Consider the following 24,107-nt stretch of genomic DNA (forward strand, 5'->3'; position numbering starts at 1 on the left):
ATACTGATACTCAAAACACATTTTATGGTAGTTCTGATGCCATAAAGAAAACAGTTGTGGCATAAATTAAGACACACAAAATGAATTGCAGAGGTGATGCATTGAGTCCTGAGACATCCACGCCTTCTCTGACCTTAGACACCCCTGGCGAGGACCTGGGGGATACAACTATGCCATTCCAACTCACATCAGGTCAGTTGCTGCTCTCAGCTCCTGGTATAAGCACATCCACATGCTTGGCAGATCCTTATTATGAATTTTACCTGTCATCCAATGAAAGCTTTCTGCCTGCCACATACTGTATATTGAATATTTTTGCCAAGTGTACTGTAGTGAATGCTTTGATTGTTTTTCCTGTCATATTTGGTGATCAACATTTTTTACATTTTTACCTACAATATTGTTGTTTGTACCTCAGAAGTAATTGACATTTAATACAGTAAAACCTCACTTGAACAGACTAATTAGGGGCCAAGCCACTCCAAATAAAGCAAAACTTCAATAATAGTGACATATGGACTTCCCCTTGCTAAGATATTTTCATACATGAAAAACATCATGGCCAACATCCTGCTTCACCTCACCAGTTCCTTCTAGCTCTGGGCAGTATCCAATTTGCCTCTTAAATTTTCTCAAATTCCACTATAAACAATTTATTGCATAATACAGTATAATTTTAGCAAGGTTTAGACTGGATAAAGGCCATATGTAACTCACACAAGAAGATATTTTCATATATAAAAAGCATCATGGCCACCATAGTGCTTCACTCCACCAGTTCCTTCTGACTCGTTCCAATATCCCATTTGCCTCCTAACTTTTCTCAAATGCTACTATAAATAATTTATTGCATAGCACAGTAAAATTTAAGCAAAGCTTGGACACAACAAAACTCATAAGTAATTAAAAAATATATATATATATTTTCTTACATAACCATTTCAACTCACTTGGCTCACCCTACTCTCCACCACCCCCACCTTGCTGAGTGTATCATCATTCAGCACCTGGTCAAGGATCCTTCAGAGCAAATCCTTCAAAATCATTATCCATTATCTTCTGGGTCATGGTCAAGGAATAGTGAATCATCCTCCTGACTGTTCTCACAATGGCAGGAGCTGAATCATGTATGGAAATTGGAGGTGTAGCTTGTACTATCACTGACACTTATATCTGGTAGTCAGCATTGTCAGTCCTCTTTTTCCTTAGTGTGAATCCCGTGCAGCTCGACTCAGTTTCACCGAATCATTTACTGGTGAGAGGGATAGTCGCCGGAACAAGTCTGGCGCAAGTGCAGGGGGTGGCTGTGTTGGGGGGTGGGGGGGTACATGACTGAGTAAATGCGGCACCAGTGTAATACAGATGTAGCACTAGCGTATTTGTTAAAAATGTAGGTTTACGATGTGAATGAGTTAAAACAACCTCTTTTTAGTGGTAACGACACTGAGTTAGGGATTCATCAGAATGCTACTACAATCTGTGTGTTGAGGTTAATATATACAGGAACTGTCATTTAATGACAGTGCTAGAAGTCAGATAAATGTTGACAGTTGGAAATGGTGGCATGTGACATAGGTTCGACAGGGTAATAATCGAGGAAACTAATTAACCCACCGCGTGCCAGCTATTTTTAGCCCTATGGGTCACCTCCGTGCCAGCCATTTTTCTACCTTTATTTTATTGGCCAAAATGATAGATTTTGATGTGAAAACAACGAACTTCACCATTAAGTGCTCACCGAAGCTCGGAAATGGGTTTTATTGAGTCCTGCATACTCGTATACAGGTATAGCCGCACTCTCATGCTCACCACGTAGGTGAGAGAAAGCCGTTTTCTGTGTAAGGTATACTTAGGGATTTATGCTGGGAAGCTATAGCAATGTTCAGTACACTTTTCTGATTACTTATTACTTGAACATCTGTCACAATTTACTTGTCTTTCTCACTGTGAATGCATTATCTTACACTTTCTTGAAGTTAGGTACAACCTGACTTCATTATGTTCAGTCCTGGCACTTACAAGAAGGTATTTACAACTTGACTTACAACCTGACTTCATTATGTTCAGTCCTGGCACTTACAAGAAGGTATTTACAACTTGACTTCACTATATAGTCCTTACATTTACAAGAAAATGTTTACAACTTACACTTACATGAAAATGTTTACAAAATCCTTTCACTATGTAGGGCACTGGGTGAGGCACACAGGCAGAGTGAGGCAGAGCAAGTGTAAGTGGGGAGCAAATGACTGTATGGCTTTGACAGCCTGGGGGATGGTAGAGAAACAGTTGCCATCTATCTATCTATCTATCTATAGCCCGACGCCCTAATCCCGCAAAGGGTGGCTGCAGACAAAACGCCTCCAAGTCGCTCTGTCACCCACCATTTGACTACCCTCCCCCCAGCTCACCCCCCCCTCCCTCATATACCTCTCAACTCCATCCCTTCACCTCATCCTCAGTCTACCTCTCCCTCTCCCTCCCTCCACCTCACCTACATACACCCTCTTAGTCAGTCTTTCATTCTCCATTCTCTTCACATGTCCAAACCACCTCAGTGTATTTCTCCTAATCTTCTCAACCACATCCACATCCACCCCACAGCGTTCCTTCACTTCTTCATTCGTCAACCTGTCCCTCCACGTCACTCCACATGCTCCTCTCAAGTAACTCATTTCCACTGCTCTCACTCTTGACTTGTTCCCCTCTTGCAAGGTCCATGCCTCTCTTCCATACGTCAGGGTAGGGATCACAATACTATCATGCAGTGACTTATTAACTTCCATATTCACCTCCCTATTTCTCATCACTGCTTTCAGTGTACCAACAACCTTCCTTCCCTGCTGTACCCTTTCACGCACTTCTTCCCCCAAAGTTCCATCCTTACTCATCACACTACCCAAGTACTTGAATGCACTCACATTCTCCATATCTTCACCATCCAACCTCAATGCACACTCTGTGACTTCATTCCTCTCAAACACCATAACTTTACTTTTGTTTACATTAACTTTCAGATTCCTCCTCCTACACACTGTCCCAAATTCATTCACCAAACCTTGCAACTCCCATTCATCTTCACTCAACAGTACTGTATCATCAGCAAACAGCAACACCGGAAGCTTCCAAATCTCACCCTCATTCATTAGAGCCACCCCCACATCCACTGCCCTACCTTGCACTTCCTTTACAACCCCATCCATGTATATATTAAACAGCCATGGAGACATCACACAACCCTGTTATGTCAGGGTAGGGATCACAATACTATCATGCAATGACTTCTTAACTTCTATACTCACCTCCCTATTTCTCATCACTGCTTTCAGTGTACCAACAACCTTCCTTCCCTGCTGTACCCTTTCACGCACTTCTTCCCCCAAAGTTCCATCCTTACTCATCACATTACCCAAGTACTTGAATGCACTCACATTCTCCATATCCTCACCATCCAACCTCACTGCACTCTCTGTGACTTCATTCCTCTCAAACACCATAACTTTACTTTTGTTTACATTAACTTTCAGATTCCTCCTCCTACACACTGTCCCAAATTCATTCACCAAACCTTGCAACTCCCATTCATCTTCACTCAACAGTACTGTATCATCAGCAAACAGCAACACCGGAAGCTTCCAAATCTCACCCTCATTCATTAGAGCCACCCCCACATCCACTGCCCTACCTTGCACTTCCTTTACAACCCCATCCATGTATATATTAAACAGCCATGGAGACATCACACAACCCTGTTATGTCAGGGTAGGGATCACAATACTATCATGCAATGACTTCTTAACTTCTATACTCACCTCCCTATTTCTCATCACTGCTTTCAGTGTACCAACAACCTTCCTTCCCTGCTGTACCCTTTCACGCACTTCTTCCCCCAAAGTTCCATCCTTACTCATCACATTACCCAAGTACTTGAATGCACTCACATTCTCCATATCCTCACCATCCAACCTCACTGCACTCTCTGTGACTTCATTCCTCTCAAACACCATAACTTTACTTTTGTTTACATTAACTTTCAGATTCCTCCTCCTACACACTGTCCCAAATTCATTCACCAAACCTTGCAACTCCCATTCATCTTCACTCAACAGTACTGTATCATCAGCAAACAGCAACACCGGAAGCTTCCAAATCTCACCCTCATTCATTAGAGCCACCCCCACATCCACTGCTCTACCTTGCACCTCCTTTACAACCCCATCCATGTATATATTAAACAGCCATGGAGACATCACACAACCCTGTTATGTCAGGGTAGGGATCACAATACTATCATGCAGTGACTTCTTAACTTCTATACTCACCTCCCTATTTCTCATCACTGCTTTCAGTGTACCAACAACCTTCCTTCCCTGCTGTACCCTTTCACGCACTTCTTCCCTCAAAGTTCCATCCTTACTCATCACACTACCCAAGTACTTGAATGCACTCACATTCTCCTTATCCTCACCATCCAACCTCACTGCACTCTCTGTGACTTCATTCCTCTCAAACACCATAACTTTACATTTGTTTACATTAACTTTCAGATTCCTCCTCCTACACACTGTCCCAAATTCATTCACCAAACCTTGCAACTCCCATTCATCTTCACTCAACAGTACTGTATCATCAGCAAACAGCAACACCGGAAGCTTCCAAATCTCACCCTCATTCATTAGAGCCACCCCCACATCCACTGCCCTACCCTGCACCTCCTTTACAACCCCATCCATGTATATATTAAACAGCCATGGAGACATCACACAACCTTGTTTCAGTCCCACATTGAGATCAAAGAACTCACTCAGCTCACCATCCACTCACGCCGTAACCCTAGCTCCCTCGTACATACTCTTCACAGCACTCAACAAATTCCCCTCCACTCCATATATTCTTAATATCTTCTACATACCTTGCCTATCTATTCTGTCATAAGCTTTCTCCAAGTACATGAAGGCAGCATACACTTTCCTTCCCTTCTCTAGATGCTTCTCCACTAAACATCTCAGAACAAATATCTGATCTACACACCCTTTTCCCTTCCTAAATCCCCCTTGTTCTTCTCCAGCTAGCTCCTCTGTCATATGCCTAACCCTATCAATGAGTTTTCTACCATATATTTTACCAGTCACACTAAGTAGGCAAATACCCCTATGGTTACCAGATACCTCTCCTTTGTATAAAGGAACAATTACACCTGATTTCCAGTCCTCTGGAACCCTTCCCTCTTCCCAAGCCAATCTACACAACTTCCATATCCACTCCACAACAATCTCACCCCCATACCTAAGCATTTCACCACACACTCCATCAATTCCTGGGGCCTTTCCCAACTTAATCTTCTTCGTTGCTTCCACTACTTCCGCCCTACTGATCTCTTCCTCCCTCCTCTCATCTCTTCCCTCTCCCAGCCATTCCCCAACCACTTATACTTGCACTGCTCTCACTCTCTACATTCAACAAATCCTCAAAGTGCTCCTTCCATCTCCTCAGTTTCTCTCTCTTCTCCACCAACAATCTATTATTCCTATCTTTCACTCCCCTACTATTTCCCCTTTCACACTGCGTTACTTTCTTTACCTCCTTCCAAAACAATTTCTTACTCTCCCTCCATTTCACACTCATTTTCCTCGCAAACTCTTCATCCACTTTCTTTTTACTCTCCTTCACCAGTCTCTTAACCTCCCTTCTCCTGCTCACATATACCTCTCTCTTCTCTCTCTCATCTTCTCCCCTACCTTTACTCGGAAACCATTCACTATATGCCTTCTTCTTTTGTTCCACAGCTTGTTTCACCTCATCATTCCACCATGCTGTCCCTTGCACACCGTTGCATCTCCTCCTCACTCCACAAACCGCCTCACACGCTGCGCCTATCTCTTCCGTGAAAATCTTACATACGTCTTCTACCCCTTCCATCTACTCTAGCTCATACCTTCCCAATCTTTCTTCCACTATGCCCTTATACTCTGTCATTTTCTCACTATCTTGCAATTTCTCCACTCTTCTCACAGGAGTTGCTTCCTCCTGTCTTCCCCTTCATCTCCTCAACCACTTTCTTTGCAGCTCTACCTTGGCCATCACTAAGTGATGGTCCGAGACTCCATTCCCCCACCCTCTCCACATTCTTGCATCCAACACTTGTCTTCTCATTCGCTCATCCACACACATGTAGTCTATCATTGTCTTTCGTTCAACAAGTTCACCATCCAACCTCCTCATTACTCTCCATGTATACCGGTGGATCATCTTATGCCGAAAGTAGGTGTTGGCTATTGCCAACCCCTTACAAGCACAGATGTCCACCAAAGCACTTCCATTCCCATCTACGTCAGCTGGCACACCCCACTGACCAACCATACATGCCTGCCAATTTTTACCCACGAATCTTGAAAAATGCGGTCACAGTGAATTTTTAATTTTAAACCGTTTTAAAACGGCACTGGCACTGGCCGTGGAATTATATCAGACTGTTTTAAAATGGCACTGGCATGCGTCAGGTTAAAGTACAGTTTTAATGAACAAGTGGCAAAAGGTATTACAGTAGTATCTGACTTTATAATAGGTAACTCATAAAGAACAACTACAGTAAGTTTTGCATAATCTGACCATACCCATAATAATGAGTTTTTTCAATTGTTTGACATTGCTTAAGAAAGGGTGCAATTAATGAATCCTTGATGATCCCTTACCTTATGACCTAGATAATTATAATCTTTACCGTGAGATTAGGACTGACACTTACTGCGCAGTATACTATATATGCATGTTCATAAATAATTGTTACATTAAACTTTCGATTGCTAGGGCATTTATAAGTGGATGTTATTATTTATCTTTAGCCTAAATAGCACTATCATATATGGCACATACTTTAGATTTCTGTATCTTATCTTTGTAACCCCTACCGTGTTTGCCATTATAATATACCCTAGTTCTTAGCAGACCTTGAAGGGCTAGCCGCAAATTTCATTGGCACGAGTATATTGCTCATGGCAATACTGACAGTTGATAATGCGTGAGAATTTAATGCAACATTAATTAAGGGAATATACTGTCATTGTTGATACATCTTAGTTTATTATTATACACAGACATTACACTCAGTAATGAGTCCAGCCACCCTTCTTCTCCACAACCTCCCAAAGCCTATCGGGCATTCTGGCCACATCATCCTTACAAGGTGTGGCTTCTCTCAGAATATTTCCCATTGAGTCATAATTTGGGCCATCAGCTGGTTTATCGTTTTTTTCTCATCCTTGTTCCCATGTGTTAACCATGGTTCCCCAGATATTTTCGATTGGGCTACATTCACAACCCTTGCTTGGCCAGTCTAGGAGTTGCAGGTTTTCCTTAACTGCTCCTGCTGTGTGTACAGAACAGTGATCTTGGACCAAGGTGACTGGTCCAGGAGGGGAGGGGAAATTTTTCTCTCGTAGGGAAGGTAGAAAGAAATCCTGCGTTATTTCAATATATTTTTGTGCATTGAATCGTCCCTCCACCTTCACTACATCTCCTGTCCCATGGATGCAAATATAACTCCACACATTGCATGTCATGTGCCCACTTCTCATCTCTTCACAAACATTGTTTCACTCATAGCAAGCAAGAAAAAGTAACAGAAATTAATAAAAATAATTTATGACTGATTTGAATTCTAGCCTTCACTCATTGCACTGCAGTCTCCTTGGAAATCAAAGGAAGGTGATTCATGGGTAACATCTCTATATTGTGGGAAGTAGTTGCAGAGATGTTTAGGAGTCTGTAAGTAATAAAGGTAGAAGATTTTAATAATTCAGAACACCCACCAACACCAAGACCTTTACATTTATCATTGTTAGTAATTACTGGAGAGGGTGGGGGAATGGAGTCTCGGACCATCACTTAGTCATGGCCAAGGTAGAGCTGCAAAGATAGTGGTTGAGGAGACGAAGGGGAAGACAGGAGGAAGCAACTCCTGTGAGAAGAGTGGAGAAATTGCAAGATAGTGAGAAAATGACAGAGTATAAGAGCATAGTGGAAGAAAGATTGGGAAGGTATGAGCTAGAGCAGATGGAAGGGGTGGAAGACGTATGTAAGATATTCACGGAAGAGATAGGCGCAGTGTGTGAAGCAGTTTGTGGAGTGAGGAGGAGATGCAAGGGTGTGCAAGGGACAGCATGGTGGAATGATGAGGTGAAACGAGCTGTGGAACAAAAGAAGAAGGCATATAGTGAATGGTTAGCGAGTAGAGGTAGGGGAGAAGATGAGAGAGAGAAGAGAGAGGTATATGTGAGCAGGAGAAGGGAGGTTAAGAGACTGGTGAAGGAGAGTAAAAAGAAAGTGGATGAAGAGTTTGCGAGGAAAATGAGTGTGAAATGGAGGGAGAGTAAGAAATTGTTTTGGAAGGAGGTAAAGAAAGTAAGGCAGTGTGAAAGGGGAAATAGTAGGGGAGTGAAAGATAGGAATAAAAGATTGTTGGTGGAGAAGAGAGAGAAACTGAGGAGATGGAAGGAGCACTTTGAGGATTTGTTGAATGTAGAGAGTGAGAGCAGTGCGAGTATAATTGGTTGGGGAATGGCTGGGAGAAGAAGAGATGAGAGGAGGGAGGAAGAGATCAGTAGGTCGGAAGTAGTGGAAGCAACGAAGAAGATTAAGTTGGGAAAGGCCCCAGGAATTGATGGAGTGTGTGGTGAAATGCTTAGGTATGGGGGTGAGATTGTTGTGGAGTGGATATGGAAGTTGTGTAGATTGGCTTGGGAAGAGGGAAGGGTTCCAGAGGACTGGAAATCAGGTATAATTGTTCCTTTATACAAAGGAGAGGTATCTGGTAACCATAGGGGTATTTGCCTACTTAATGTGACTGGTAAAATATATGGAAGAATACTCATTGATAGGGTTAGGCATATGACAGAGGAGCTAGTTGGAGACGAACAAGGGGGATTTAGGAAGGGAAAAGGGTGGGTAGATCAGATATTTGTTCTAAGATGTTTAGTGGAGAAGTGTCTAGAGAAGGGAAGGAGAGTGTATGCTGCCTTCATGGACTTGGAGAAAGCTTATGACAGAATAGATAGGCAAGGTATGTGGAAGGTATTAAGAATATATGGAGTGGAGGGGAATTTGTTGAGTGCTGTGAAGAGTATGTACGAGGGAGCTAGGGTTACGGCGTGAGTGGATGGTGAGCTGAGTGAGTTCTTTGATCTCAATGTGGGACTGAAACAGGGTTGTGTGATGTCTCCATGGCTGTTTAATATATACATGGATGGGGTTGTAAAGGAGGTGCAGGGTAGGGCAGTGGATGTGGGGGTGGCTCTAATGAATGAGGGTGAGATTTGGAAGCTTCCAGTGTTGCTGTTTGCTGATGATACAGTACTGTTGAGTGAAGATGAATGGGAGTTGCAAGGTTTGGTGAATGAATTTGGGACAGTGTGTAGGAGGAGGAATCTGAAAGTTAATGTAAACAAAAGTAAAGTTGTGGTGTTTGAGAGGAATGAAGTCACAGAGTGTGCAGTGAGGTTGGGTGGTGAAGATATGGAGAATGTGAGTGCATTCAAGTACTTGGGTATTGTGATGAGTAAGGATGGAACTTTGGGGGATGAAGTGCGTGAAAGGGTACAGCAGGGAAGGAAGGTTGTTGGTACACTGAAAGCAGTGATGAGAAATAGGGAGGTGAGTATAGAAGTTAAGAAGTCACTGCATGATCGTATTGTGATCCCTACCCTGACGTATGGAAGCGAGGCATGGACCTTGCAAGAGGGGAACAAGTCAAGAGTGAGAGCAGTGGAAATGAGTTCCTTGAGAGGAGCATGTGGAGTGATGTGGAGGGACAGGCTGATGAATGAAGAAGTGAAGGAACGCTGTGGGGTGGATGTGGATGTGGTTGAGAAGATTAGGAGAAATACACTGAGGTGGTTTGGACATGTGAAGAGAATGGAGAATGAAAGACTGACTAGGAGGGTGTATGTAGGTGAGGTGGAGGGAGGTTAGAGGGAGAGGTAGACCGAGGATGAGGTGGAGGGATGGAGTTGAGAGGTATATGAGGGAGGGGGGGGGAGGGTAGTCAAATGGTGGGTGACAGAGCGACTTGGAGGCATTTTGTCTGTGGCCACCCTTAGCGGGATTAGGGCGTCGGGCTATAGATAGATAGATAGATAGATAGATATACCACATTATGATTAGAAAGTGAATTCTGGACTTTTTCATTTATCTTTGTTATTAATTAGTGATTAAACAAACTTATGTACCACATTATGATTAAAATGTGAACCTTATCTTGATGAGTTTTGTTTATGTGTGTGTATTTACCTATTATATTTACCTATTTGTAGTATACAGGAATTGAGCAATGCTCGTGTTGTCCTGTCTCCATATCCACATTTATCAAGTCTACCTTTACACACATGAATGTTTTTCTCATACACCACCTCTTTGTCTAAGTCATTCCAAATATTTAAGTATTTACCTAATATACCTAATTGTGATATACAGTACACGGAATGTACTGTGCTCTTGGGTTTCCGTCGTTGTTTCTCAATAAGTCGAATTTAGCTTTAAACTCGTTTAAGTTTTTAGACTGGACGATCTCTTTGTCCAGGCTATTCCATAAGTCAATACTTCTATAAGGAAAGCTATATTTCTTGATATCCTTCAAGCAGCTTGACTTTTTCAATTTCATTCCGTGTCCTCTTGTTGCTCTCTTATCCCATGCAAACAGATCTTCTTTGTCAATTTTATCTACTCCCACCATGGTCCTGAACACTGCAATCATGTCTCCCCTCTTTCTCCTTTCCTCTAAGGAAGGCAAATCCAGTTTTTCCAGCCTCTCTCTGTATGGCAGGTCTGTCAGACTGGGGACCATCTTGGTTGCTGTTCTTTGTATTCTCTCAATCTTGTTTATATCTTTCTTTTTGTGTGGGGACCACACTACCAATGCATATTCTAACCTGGGGCGGATCATGGCCACTATCAATTTTTTCATCATCTCCTCATCCATATAATGAAATGCTACTCTTATGTTAGTCAAGAGTTTATAAGTCTCTCCAACTATCTTGTTAATGTTCTTTTCTGGTGACAAACTATCTTGGACCAGCACTCCCAAATCTTTCTCTTCTCTCCTTTTTGTGATTAATTCAATACCCAACAAATAATTCAGTGATGGCCTCCTGGTACTTTTACCCATTTCCAATATTTTACATTTCTTTACATTAAATTTCATTTCCCACGTCTGGCTCCAATTGTGTATCCTATCCAAATCCTCCTGAAGTATTTTACAATCCTCCTCAACCTCTGCCTTCCTCAAGATCTTTACATCATCAGCAAACAGACTTGCATAACTGTTCACTCCATCTACCATATCATTTACGTAAATCAGGAACATTACTGGCGCCAACACCGAGCCTTGAGGGACTCCACTTGTTACTTCCCTCCATCCAGACATCCTATCCTTTATTACTGTCCTCATTTGTCTGTCTCTCAAAAAGTCTCTCATCCATTCCAGAAGTTTCCCCTTTAGTCCTCCTATATAAACTAATTTCCACATTAGTCTCTTATGATGTACCTTGTCAAAGGCCTTCTCTAAGTCTAAGTACACACAGTCCACCCAACCATCTCTCTCCTGTACCACGTCAATCGCTCTTGAGTAAAAGCTCAACAAGTTAGAAACACATGACCTTCCACTTCTGAATCCAAACTGACATTCAGCCAAAATATTCATCTCTTCCAGATATTTTATCCATCTTTCTTTCAGGATTCTCTCACACAATTTTGCGACCATGCTGGTTAGAGACACTGGTCTATAATTCAGGGGTTCTTCCCTGTTTCCTCCCTTGTAAATTGGTACCACATTTGCCCTCTTCCATTCTTGTGGCACTTTCCCCTCTTCCAGTGAGCATACGATTAAACTGTGAATTTTATCCGCCAGTTGTTCTCTGCATTCCTTCAGTACCCAATTAGAAATTCCATCAGGTCCTGGGGCTTTCCTTACATCTTGAGTTTCCAGTAATTTATACACTTCCTGTACCTCCACTTTTATATCTTTCATCACCGGAACATTTCTAATCACTCCCTCCCCTTCCACAAGCTCCTTTTCTTTAGTGAAAACTGACTGGAAACGTTTGTTCATTATTTCTGCTTGCATTGCCGCATCCTTAAAGACCTCTCCTTCTACTTTCAGTTTGGTGATTCCTTCCTTTTGTTTCAGTTTGCCATTAACAAATCGATAAAACGGTTTGGGTTCATCCTTGCATTTGTCTATTATACCTTTTTCAAAATTCCTTTCTTCTTCTCTTCGTATTCTTGTGTATTCATTTCTTGTTCTTTTATATTCTTCCTTTGTTCTGTTGTTACCTCTCTTTCTCCAATTGTTCCACGCCTTATCTGTCTCTTTTTTTTGCTATCATATACCTTCTATTAAACCACTCCTTTTTCCTGTTTTCTTTCCCTCTTACTCTTGGTACAAATTTTTCCACTCCCAAATTATAGAGGTCTAGAAAGATATCCCACTTCCTCTGTATTTCTCTTGTTTCTCTGAATTTTCTCCAATCTGCATTTACAAAAAAGTTTCTCAATCCTGTAAAATTTGCTTTCCCAAAGTTGTATCTTCCCTGTCTATGAAGCTCGTCTCTTGGCTCGACGTTCCCTATTAACATCTGGAACTCAGTGACCACATGATCACTTTTTCCTAAAGGACAGAGATATTTCAATGATTCTATTAGATCGGATTCTATGGTGAACAGTAAATCTAACCTTGCTTGTGTGTCCTCACCTCGAAACCGTGTCTCTTCTTTGACCCATTGTGTCATCACATTATTCATTATCATATTTAATAACGTAGTTCCCCACGAATCCTCGCCGCCTCCCGAGTACCATTCCTCCTAGTTCACCTCTTTACAGTTAAAGTCACCCACCAAAATTATATTATTGCTTTTCTCAATTATTTTTTGCAAATAGCTAGCCATATCTGACAACATCTCATGGTATCCGTCTTTGGGGGAACATACACTACCGCCATATCTCTCTTAACATTCTCTCCAGTTTCTAATTTCATATATATCACTTCATCCCTGCCTTCTCCCATTTCCACAGTATCTACATTTATGTTGTTTCTCACTGCTATCATCACTCGTCCCTTTTTTTCTTTTCTGTCATTTCTCCACAGTTTGTATTTACCATCTCCCAGATGAACATCAATATCTTTTCTTAATTTGGTCTTTACAAAGCACATGACATCAGGTTCATGTTCTCTCAAGAAATCGTTAATTTCGATCCTTGTCGATATGAAACCATCAACATTAGTATATATCACCTTCAAATTATTTTTGACGTTTTTAATACCCTCTTCTCTCCTACTCTCTGTCCGTACCACTTCCTCAATTTCTGATCTTTCACAGCCATCCCTCTTAGTTTCCTTCATTTCTACTTCCTTAAATACCATTTCCTTACTTTCATATCCAATACTCTCCAAAAAAAAGTATTACATTCTTCCTCTGTCCTCTTGTCATTTTTTTCCTTTACTTCTTCCTTTAATGATTTTAAAACTTCTCTTTCTTCTTCATTCAGATCATTTCCTATTATAATATTTTCCATCCCCACCTCTTTGCTTAATTTCCAGGTCACTTTAAGTATCTCATTTATTACACTTTCTGATGTGAACTTGACTCCCATTGGTCTTGTTTCCCCTTTCTTATAAGGCCCTATCCTCCTTACTTCCTCAATTTCTTTTACCCACTTGTCTCCTTCGGGGTCAATCTTGCCTAATATTCCTCTCACCTGGTTCGTGTCTCTCTTGAGTCTTACGAACCTAACCTTTTCTTCCTCTTCCCTGTTTCCAAATACTACCACACATCTGTTCCTTTCTACAGTTTCTCTCACTGTTTTCTCTTTTTTCTTCAGTATTTTCAACACATTTTCATCCATTTCTTTCTTGTTCATTTCCCTTTCTTCCTGGATGATCTCTCTTAAACTGACCACTTCTTTCTGTTCTGTGTATGTATTTACGTATTTGTATTTACCTATTTGTAGTATACAGGAATTGAGCAATGCTCGTGTTGTCCTGTCTCCATATCCTAATTTATCAAGTCTACCTTTACACAGCCGGAGAGAGAGAGGACGTCCCAGGCATCGCTCCTGACCTTGAGTAGTTTCAGGAATTTTGTCTGTCCTGTCTCCTAGGGTCTTTCTTTAAATTTAAAATAATGAAAGTTGGTAGACTACCAAAAATGTAAAGATTTGTTGGCAATAGTATACATGAATGTTTGTGGCTTATTGGTAACAGCTGTTCAGGTACTTGATCGGTACGTTAAAGATGGCCGAAAATGTAAACAATGAGGGAATGGAATTTCAAGGATTTGATGCTAATACTAATGTCATGGACCTAGTGAAAACATTAATTATGAGGATTAGTGAACTCGAAAAAAAAGTAGAGAATCTAGTGATAAAGGATGTGTCAGGAAATACGGAAACCACCATACAGAGTCTAATCCAGTCCAACGAAACAGCCAATGAAGAGATAAAGAATTTGAAGCGGGAAAATGTTGAACTGAGGAGGAAACTTGAAGAGAGTACCAATAAAACGGAGAAGGTGAGTAATGTACTAGAAGAACACAAGGCAAAGTGGGCACACGAGAGAAGAACAGAAAGAAGTGGTCAGCTTAAGAGAGATCATCCAGGAAGAAAGGGAAATGAACAAGAAAGAAATGGAAGAAAATGTAGTGAAAATACTGAAGAAAAAAGAGAAAATAGTGAGAGAAACTGTAGAAAGGAACAGATGTGTGATAGTATTTGGAAACAGGGAAGAGGATAAAAGGTTAGGTTAGCAATACTCGATAGAGACACGAACATGGTGAGAGGAATATTAGGCAAGATTGACCCGAAGGAAACAAGTGGGTAAAAGAAATTGAGGAAGTAAGGAGGATAGGGCCTTATAAGAAAGGGGAAACAAGACCAATGAGAGTCAAGTTTACATCAGAAAGTGTAATAAATGAGATACTTAAAGTGACCTGGAAATTAAGCAAAGAGGCGGGGATGGAAAATATTATAATAAGAAAAGATCTGAATGAAGAAGAAAGAGAAGCTTTAAAATCATTAAAGGAAGAAGTAAAGGAAAAAAATGATAAGAGGACAGAGGAAGAACGTAATACTTTTTTTTGGAGAGTATTGGATATGAAAGTAAGGAAATGGTATTTAAGGAAATAGAAGTGAAGGAAATTAGGGGGGATGGTTGTGAAAGATCAGAAGTTGAGGAAGTAATGGACAGAGAGTAGGAGAGAAGAGGGTATTAATAATGTCAAAAATAATTTGAAGGTGATATATACTAATGTTGATGGTTTCATATCGACAAGGATCGAAATTAATGATTTCTTGAGAGAACATGAACCTGATGTCATGTGCTTTGTAGAGACCAAATTAAGAGAAGATATTGATGTTCATTTGGGAGATGGTAAATACAAACTGTGGAGAAAAGACAGAAAAGAAAAAAAAGGGAGGAGGAGTGATGATAGCAGTGAAGAACAACATAAATGTAGATACTGTGGAAATGGGAGAAGGCAGGGCTGAAGTGATATATATGAAATTAGAAACTGGAGAGAATGTTAAGAGAGATATGGCGGTAGTGTATGTTCCCCCAAAGACGAGAGCATGGAAGGATGACGAATACCATGAGATGTTGTCAGATATGGCTAGCTACTTGCAAAAAATAATTGAGAAAAGCAATAATATAATTTTGGTGGGTGACTTTAATTGTAAAGAGGTGAACTGGGAGGAATGGTACTCGGGAGGCGGTGAGGATTCGTGGGGTACTATGTTATTAAATATAATAATGAATAATGTGATGACGCAGTGGGTCAAAGAAGAGACACGGTTTCGAGGTGAGGACACACCAGCAAGGTTAGATTTACTATTCACCAAAGAACCTGATGTAATAGAATCATTGGAATATCTCTGTCCTTTGGGAAAAAGTGATCACGTGGTCATTGAGTTCCAGATGTTAATAGGAAACGTCGAGCCAAGAGACGAGCTTCATAGACAGGGAAGATACAACTTTGGCAAAGCAAATTTTACAGGATTGAGAAACTTTTTGAAAATGCGGATTGGAGAAAATTCAGAGAAACAAGAGAGATACAGAGGAAGTGGGATATCTTTCTAGACCTCTATAATTTGGGAGTGGAAAAATTTGTACCAAGAGTAAGAGGGAAAGAAAACAGGAAAAAGGAGTGGTTTAATAGAAGGTGTATGATAGCCAAAAAGAGAGAGATAAGGCGTGGAACAATTGGAGAAAGAGAGGTAACGACAGAACAAAGGAAGAATATAAAAGAACAAGAAACGAATACACAAGAATACGTAGGGAAGAAGAAAGGAATTTTGAAAAAGGTATAATTGACAAATGCAAGGATGAACCCAAACTGTTTTATAGATTTGTTAATGGCAAACTGAAACAAAAGGAAGGAATCACCAAGCTGAAAGTAGATGGAGAGGTCTTTAATGATGCGGCAATGCAAGCAGAAATAATGAACAAACGTTTCCAGTCAGTTTTCACTAAAGAAAAGGAGCTTGTGGAAGGGAGGGAGTGATTAGAAATGTTCCGGTGATGAAAGATATAAAAGTGGAGGTGCAGGAAGTGTATAAATTACTGGAAACTCAAGATGTAAGGAAAGCCCCAGGACCTGATGGAATTTCTAATTGGGTACTGAAGGAATGCAGAGAACAACTGGCGGATAAAATTCACAGTTTAATTGTATGCTCACTGGAAGAGGGGAAAGTGCCAAAAGAATGGAAGAGGGCAAATGTGGTACCAATTTACAAGGGAGGAAACAGGGAAGAACCCCTGAATTATAGACCAGTGTCTCTAACCAGCATGGTCGCAAAATTGTGTGAGAGAATCCTGAAAGACAGATGGATAAAATATCTGGAAGAGATGAATATTTTGGCTGAATGTCAGTTTGGATTCAGAAGTGGAAGGTCATGTGTTTCAAACTTGTTGAGCTTTTACTCAAGAGCGATTGATGTGGTACAGGAGAGAGATGGTTGGGTGGATTGTGTGTACTTAGACTTAGAGAAGGCCTTTGACAAGGTACCTCATAAAAGACTAATGTGGAAACTAGAATATATAGGAGGACTAAAGGGGAAACTTCTGGAATGGATGAGAGACTTTTTGAGAGACAGACAAATGAGGACAGTAATAAAGGAAAAGATGTCTGGATGGAGGGAAGTAACAAGTGGAGTCCCTCAAGGCTCAGTGTTGGCGCCAGTAATGTTCCTGATTTATGTAAATGATATGGTAGATGGAGTGAACAGTTATGCGAGTCTGTTTGCTGATGATGTAAAGATCTTGAGGAAGATAGAGGTTGAGGAGGATTGTAAAATACTGCAGGAGGATTTGGATAGGATACACAATTGGAGCCGGACGTGGGAAATGAAATTTAATGTAAAGAAATGTAAAATATTGGAAATGGGTAAAAGTACCAGGAGACCATCACTGAATTATTTTTTGGGTAATGAATTAATCACAAAAAGGAGAGAAGAGAAAAGATTTGGGAGTGCTGGTCCAAGATAGTTTGTCACCAGAAAAGCACATTAACAAGATAGTTGGAGAGACTTATAAGCTATTGACTAACATAAGAGTAGCATTTCATTAGATGGATGAGGAAATGATGAAAAAATTGATAGTGGCCATGATCCGCCCCAGGTTAGAATATGCAGCGGTAGTGTGGTCCCCACACAAAAGAAAGATATAAACAAGATTGAGAGAATACAAAGAACAGCAACCAAGATGGTCCCCAGTCTGACAGACCTGTCATACAGAGAGAGCTGGAAAAACTGGATTTGCCTTCGTTAGAGGAAAGGAGAAAGAGGGGAGACATGATTGCGGTGTTCAGGACCATGGTGGGAGTAGATAAAATTGACAAAGAAGATCTGTTTGTATGGGATAAAGAGAGCAACAAGAGGACATGGAATGAAATTGAAAAAGTCAAGCTGCTTGAAGGATATCAAGAAATATAGCTTTCCTTACAGAAGTATAGACTTATGGAATAGCCTGGACAAAGAGATCGTCCAGTCTAAAAACATAAACGAGTTTAAAGTTAAATTCGACTTATTGAGAAACAGCGACGGAAACCCACGAGCATAGTACATTCCGTGTATATCACAATTAGGTATATTCTTAAATATTTGGAATGACTTAGACAAAGAGGTGGTGCATGAGAAAAACATTCATGTGTGTAAAGGTAGACTTGATAAATGTGGATATGGAGACAGGACAACACGAGCATTGCTCAATTCCTGTATACTACAAATAGGTAAATACAAATAGGTAAATACACATGAATGTTTTTCTCATGCACCACCTCTTTGTCTAAGTCATTCCAAATATTTAAGTATTTACCTAATATACCTATTTGTGATATACACGGAATGTACTAAGCTCGTGGGTTTCCGTCGCTGTTTCTTAATAAGTCTAATTTAACTTTAAACTCGTTTAAGTTTTTAGACTGGACGATCTCTTTGTCCAGGCTATTCCATAAGTTTATACTTCTGTAAGGAAAGCTATATTTCTTGATATCCTTCAAGCAGCTTGACTTTTTCAATTTCATTCCATGTCCTCTTGTTGCTCTCTTATCCCATACAAACAGATCTTCTTTGTCAATTTTATCTACTCCCACCATGGTCCTGAACACCGCAATGATGTCTCCCCTCTTTCTCTTTTCCTCTAAGGAAGGCAAATCCAGTTTTTCCAGCCTCTCTCTGTATGACAGGTCTGTCAGACTGGGGACCATCTTGGTTGCTGTTCTTTGTATTCTCTCAGTCTTGTTTATATCTTTCTTTTTGTGTGGGGACCACACTACCGCTACATACTCTAACCTGGGGCGGATCATGGCCACTATCAATTTTTTCATCATCTCATCCATATAATGAAATGCTACTCTTATGTTAGTCAAAAGTTTATAAGTCTCTCCAACTATCTTGTTAATGTGCTTTTCTGGTGACAAACTATCTTGGACCAGCACTCCCAAATCTTTCTCTTCTCTCCTTTTTGTGATTAATTCTTTACCCAACAAATAATTCAGTGATGGTCTCCTGGTACTTTTACCCATTTCCAATATTTTACATTTCTTTACATTAAATTTCATTTCTCACGTCCGGCTCCAATTGTGTATCCTGTCCAAATCCTCCTGCAGTATTTTACAATCCTCCTCAACCTCTGCCTTCCTCAAGATCTTTACATCATCAGCAAACAGACTTGCATAACTGTTCACTCCATCTACCATATCATTTACGTAAATCAGGAACATTACTGGCGCCAACACCGAGCCTTGAGGGACTCCACTTGTTACTTCCCTCCATCCAGACATCCTATCCTTTATTACTGTCCTCATTTGTCTGTCTCTCAAAAAGTCTCTCATCCATTCCAGAAGTTTCCCCTTCAGTCCTCTTATATATTCTAGTTTCCACATTAGTCTCTTATGATGTACCTTGTCAAAGGCCTTCTCTAAGGCTAAGTACACACAATCCACCCAACCATCTCTCTCCTGTACCACATCAATCACTCTTGATTAAAAGCTGAACAAGTTAGAAACACATGACCTTCCACTTCTGAATCCAAACTGACATTCAGCCAAAATATTCATCTCTTCCAAATATTTTATCCATCTTTCTTTCAGGATTCTCTCACACAATTTTGCAACCATGCTGGTTAGAGACACTGGTCAATAATTCAGGGGTTCTTCCCTGTTTCCTCCCTTGTAAATTGGTACCACATTTGCCCTCTTCCATTCTTGTGGCACTTTCCCGTCTTCCAGTGAGCATACGATTAAACTGTGAATTTTATCCGCCAGTTGTTCTCTGCATTCCTTCAGTACCCAATTAGAAATTCCATCAGGTCCTGGGGCTTTCCTTACATCTTGAGTTTCCAGTAATTTATACACTTCCTGTACCTCCACTTTTATATCTTTCATCACTGGAACATTTCTAATCACTCCCTCCCCTTCCACAAGCTCCTTTTCTTTAGTGAAAACTGATTGGAAACGTTTGTTCATTATTTCTGCTTGCATTGCCGCATCCTTAAAGACCTCTCCTTCTACTTTCAGTTTGGTGATTCCTTCCTTTTGTTTCAGTTTGCCATTAACAAATCTATAAAACAGTTTGGGTTCATCCTTGCATTTGTCTATTATACCTTTTTCAAAATTCCTTTCTACTTCTCTACGTATTCTTGTGTATTCATTTCTTGTTCTTTTATATTCTTACTTTGTTCTGTTGTTACCTGTCTTTTTCCAATTGTTCCACGCCTTATCTCTCTCTTTTTTTGCTATCATACACGTTCTGTTAAACCACTCCTTTTTCCTGTTTTCTTTCCCTCTTACTCTTGGTACAAATTTTTCCACTCCCAAATTATAGAGGTCTAGAAAGATATCCCACTTCCTCTGTATCTCTTTTGTTTCTCTGAATTTTTCTCCAATCCTCATTTTCAAAAAAGTTTCTCAATCCTGTAAAATTTGCTTTCCCAAAGTTGGATCTTCCCTGTCCATGAAACTCGTCTCCTGGCTCTACGTTCCCTATTAACATCTGGAACTCAATGACCACATGATCACTTTTTCCTAAAGGACAGAGATATTTCAATGATTCTGTTACATTGGGTTCTTTGGTGAACAGTAAATCTAACCTTGCTTGTGTGTCCTCACCTCGAAACCGTGTCTCTTCTTTGACCCATTGTGTCATCACATTATTCATTATTATATTTAATAACGTAGTTCCCCACGAATCCTCGCCGCCTCCCGAGTACCATTTCTCCCAGTTCACCTCTTTACAGTTAAAGTCACCCACCAAAATTATATTATTGCTTTTCTCAATTATTTTTTGCAAATAGCTAGTCATATCTGACAACATCTCATGGTATTCGTCATCCTTCCATGCTCTCGTCTTTGGGGGAACATACACTACCGCCATATCTCTCGTAACATTCTCTCCAGTTTCTAATTTCATATATATCACTTCAGCCCTCCCTTCTCCCATTTCCACAGTATCTACATTTATGTTGTTCTTCACTGCTATCATCACTCCTCCCCCCTTTTTTTCTTTTCTGTCTTTTCTCCACAGTTTGTATTTACCATCTCCCAAATGAACATCAATATCTTTTCTTAATTTGGTCTCTACAAAGCACATGACATCAGGTTCATGTTCTCTCAAGAAATCATTAATTTCGATCCTTGTCGATATGAAACCATCAACGTTAGTATATATCACCTTCAAATTATTTTTGACGTTTTTAATACCCTCTTCTCTCCTACTCTCTGTCCGTACCACTTCCTCAACTTCTGATATTTCACAGCCATCCCCCTTAGCTTCTTTCACTTCTATTTCCTTAAATACCACTTCCTTACTTTCATATCCAATACTCTCCAAAAAAAAGTGTTACATTCTTGCTCTGTCCTCTTATCATTTTTTTCCTTTACATCTTCCTTTAATGATTTTAAAACTTCTCTTTCTTCTTCTTTCAGATATTTTCTTATTATAATATTTTTCATCCCCGCCTCCTTGCTTGATTTCCAGGTCACTTTAAGTATCTCATTTATTACACTTTCTGATGTAAACTTGACTCTCATTGGTCTTGTTTCCCCTTTCTTATAAGGCCCTATCCTCCTTACTTCCTCAATTTCTTTTACCCACTTGTCTCCTTCGGGGTCAATCTTGCCTAATATTCCTCTCACCAGGTTCGTGTCTCTCTCGAGTCTTACGAACCTAACCTTTTCTTCTTCTTGCCTGTTTTCAAATATTAACACACATCTGTTCCTTTCTACAGTTTCTCTCACTATTATCACTTTTTTCTTTAGTATTTTCAATACATTTTCTTCCATTTTTTTCTTGTTCATTTCCCTTTCCTCCTGGATGATCTCTCTTAAGCTGACCACTTCTTTCTGTTCTTCTTCTACGTGTGCCCACTTTGCCGTATGTTCTTCTACTACACTACCCACCTTCTCTGCTTTATTAGTACTCTCTTTTAGTTTTCTCCTCAAATCGACATTTTCACGCTTCAAATTTGTAATCTCTTCATTCGCTATCTCATTGGACTGGATCAGATTCTGTATGGTAGTATTCGTATTTTCAGAAACATCCTTTATCACTAGATTCTCTACTTTCTTTTCAAGTTCACTAATCCTCATAATTAATGTTTTAACCAGGTCCATGACATTGGTATTTGTATCAAATCCTTGAAATTCGATTCCCTCATTGTTTACATTTTCAGCCATGTTTGATGTTGGTCAAGTACCAAAACAGCTGTTACCGAAAAAAACTACAAACATTCATGTATACTCTAGGCAATAAATCTTTACATTTTTGGTAGTCTATTAACTTTCATTATTTTAAATTTAAAACAAGACCTTAGGAGACAGGACAGACAAAATTCCTGAAACTACTTAAGGTTAGCAGCGATGGCTGGGACGTCTGCTCTCTCCGGCTGTTCGTTCGTGAGTGTGTGTGTGTGTGTGTGTGTGTGTGTGTGCGTATTTACTTAGTTGTATTTACCTAGTTGTGATATACAGGAAATGAGCTACGCTCGTGGGGTCCCGCCTCTATTTCTCAGTAAGTCAAATATTGCTTTGAACTCGTTCAAGTTTTTGGACAGGACAATCTCTTTATCCAGCTATTCCACAGGTCTATGCATCTATAAGGAAAACTATATTTCTTGATATCCTTCAAGCAGCTTGGCTTCTTCAGTTTCATTCCGTGTCCTCTTGTTACTCTCCTATACCATACAAACAGATCTTCTGTGTCAGTAATATCTAATCCCAACATGGCCCAGAACACTGCAATCATGTCACCTTTCTCTCTTCTTTCCTCTAAGGAAGGCAGAGCCAGCTTTTCCAGTCTTTCTCTGTATGTCAGATCTGCCAAGCTAGGGACCATCTTGGTTGCATTCTTTGTATTCTCCCAATCATGTTTATATCTTTCATTTTGTGTGGGACCACACTACTGCTGCCTATTCTAACCTGGGGTGGATCATGGCCACTATCAATTTTTTAATCATTTCCTCATCCATGCAATGAAATGTTACTCTTGTGTTAGTCAAGAGTTTATACGTCTTTCTAACTGTCTTGTTAATGTGTTTTTCAGGTGACAAACTTTCCTGGACCAGCACTCCCAAATCTTTCTCTTCTCTCACTTTTGTGATTGGTTCATTACCCATCCAATAATTCAGTGATTCCCTCTTGATACTTGTACCCATTTTCAATATTTTACATTTTTTGTGTGTTGAATTTCGTTTCCCACAATCGGCTCCAATCATGTATCCTATCCAGATTCTCCTGCAGCATTTTACAGTCTTCCTCGACTTCTGCGTTCCTCAAGATCTTTGCATCATCAGGAAACAGTCTAGCATTACTGTTCATTCCATCTACCATATCATTTACTTAAATCAGGAACATTACTGGCACTAACATCGAGCTTTGTGGGACTCCACTTGTTACTTCCCTCCTTCCAGACATCCTGTCCTTTATTAGTGTCCTCATATGTCTGTCTCTCAGAAAGTCTCTCATCCACTCGAGGAGGTTCCCCTTCAGTCCTCCTATGTGCTCCAATTTCCACATTAGTCTCTTATGGGGTGCCTTGTTGAAGGCTTTCTCCAAATATAAATAAACACAATCCATCCAACCATATCTCTCCTGTTTTACATCAATCGCTCTTGAGTAAAGGCTCAACAGGTTAGAAACACATGACCTTCCACTTCTGAATCCAAACTGACTTTCAGCCAAATTATTCATCTCTTCCAGATATTTTATCCATCTATCTTTCAGAATTCTCTCGCACAATTTTGCAACCATACTGATCAGGGACACTGGTCTACAATTCAAGGGTTCTTCCTTGTTTCTTCCCTTATAAATTGGTATCACATTTGCCCTTTTCCATTCCCAAGGCACTTTCCCCTCTTTCAGAGAACATACAGTTAAACTGTGAATCTTATCCACCAGTTGTTCTCTGCATTCCTTCAGTACCCAGTTAGAGATTCCATCCGGTCCTGGGGCTTTCCTTACATCTTGAGTTTCCAGTAATTTATACACTTCCTACACTTCCGCTTGTATATCACTACATTTCTAGTCACTCACTCCCCCTCCACAAAATCACTTTCTTTAGTGAAAACCGAT

At 40.2% G+C, this 24,107-nt stretch overlaps 1 protein-coding gene across 1 annotated transcript in view; it reads left to right on the forward strand.

Moving 5' to 3' along the window:
* Camta (Calmodulin-binding transcription activator) overlaps positions 1-24,107 on the forward strand; it is a 1,827,966-nt gene that overhangs the window by 1,236,681 nt on the left and 567,178 nt on the right. Inside the window, exon 23 of the mRNA XM_080281035.1 lies at positions 92-192. Coding sequence (XP_080137161.1) covers positions 92-192 — 101 coding nt within the window. The remainder of the gene's footprint in view (positions 1-91; positions 193-24,107) is intronic.

The sequence above is a fragment of the Coenobita brevimanus genome, chromosome 87, assembly GCF_032717465.1.
Source record: "Coenobita brevimanus isolate Jiangsu-jjx chromosome 87, ASM3271746v2, whole genome shotgun sequence".
NCBI classification, from domain to species: Eukaryota; Metazoa; Arthropoda; class Malacostraca; order Decapoda; family Coenobitidae; genus Coenobita; species Coenobita brevimanus.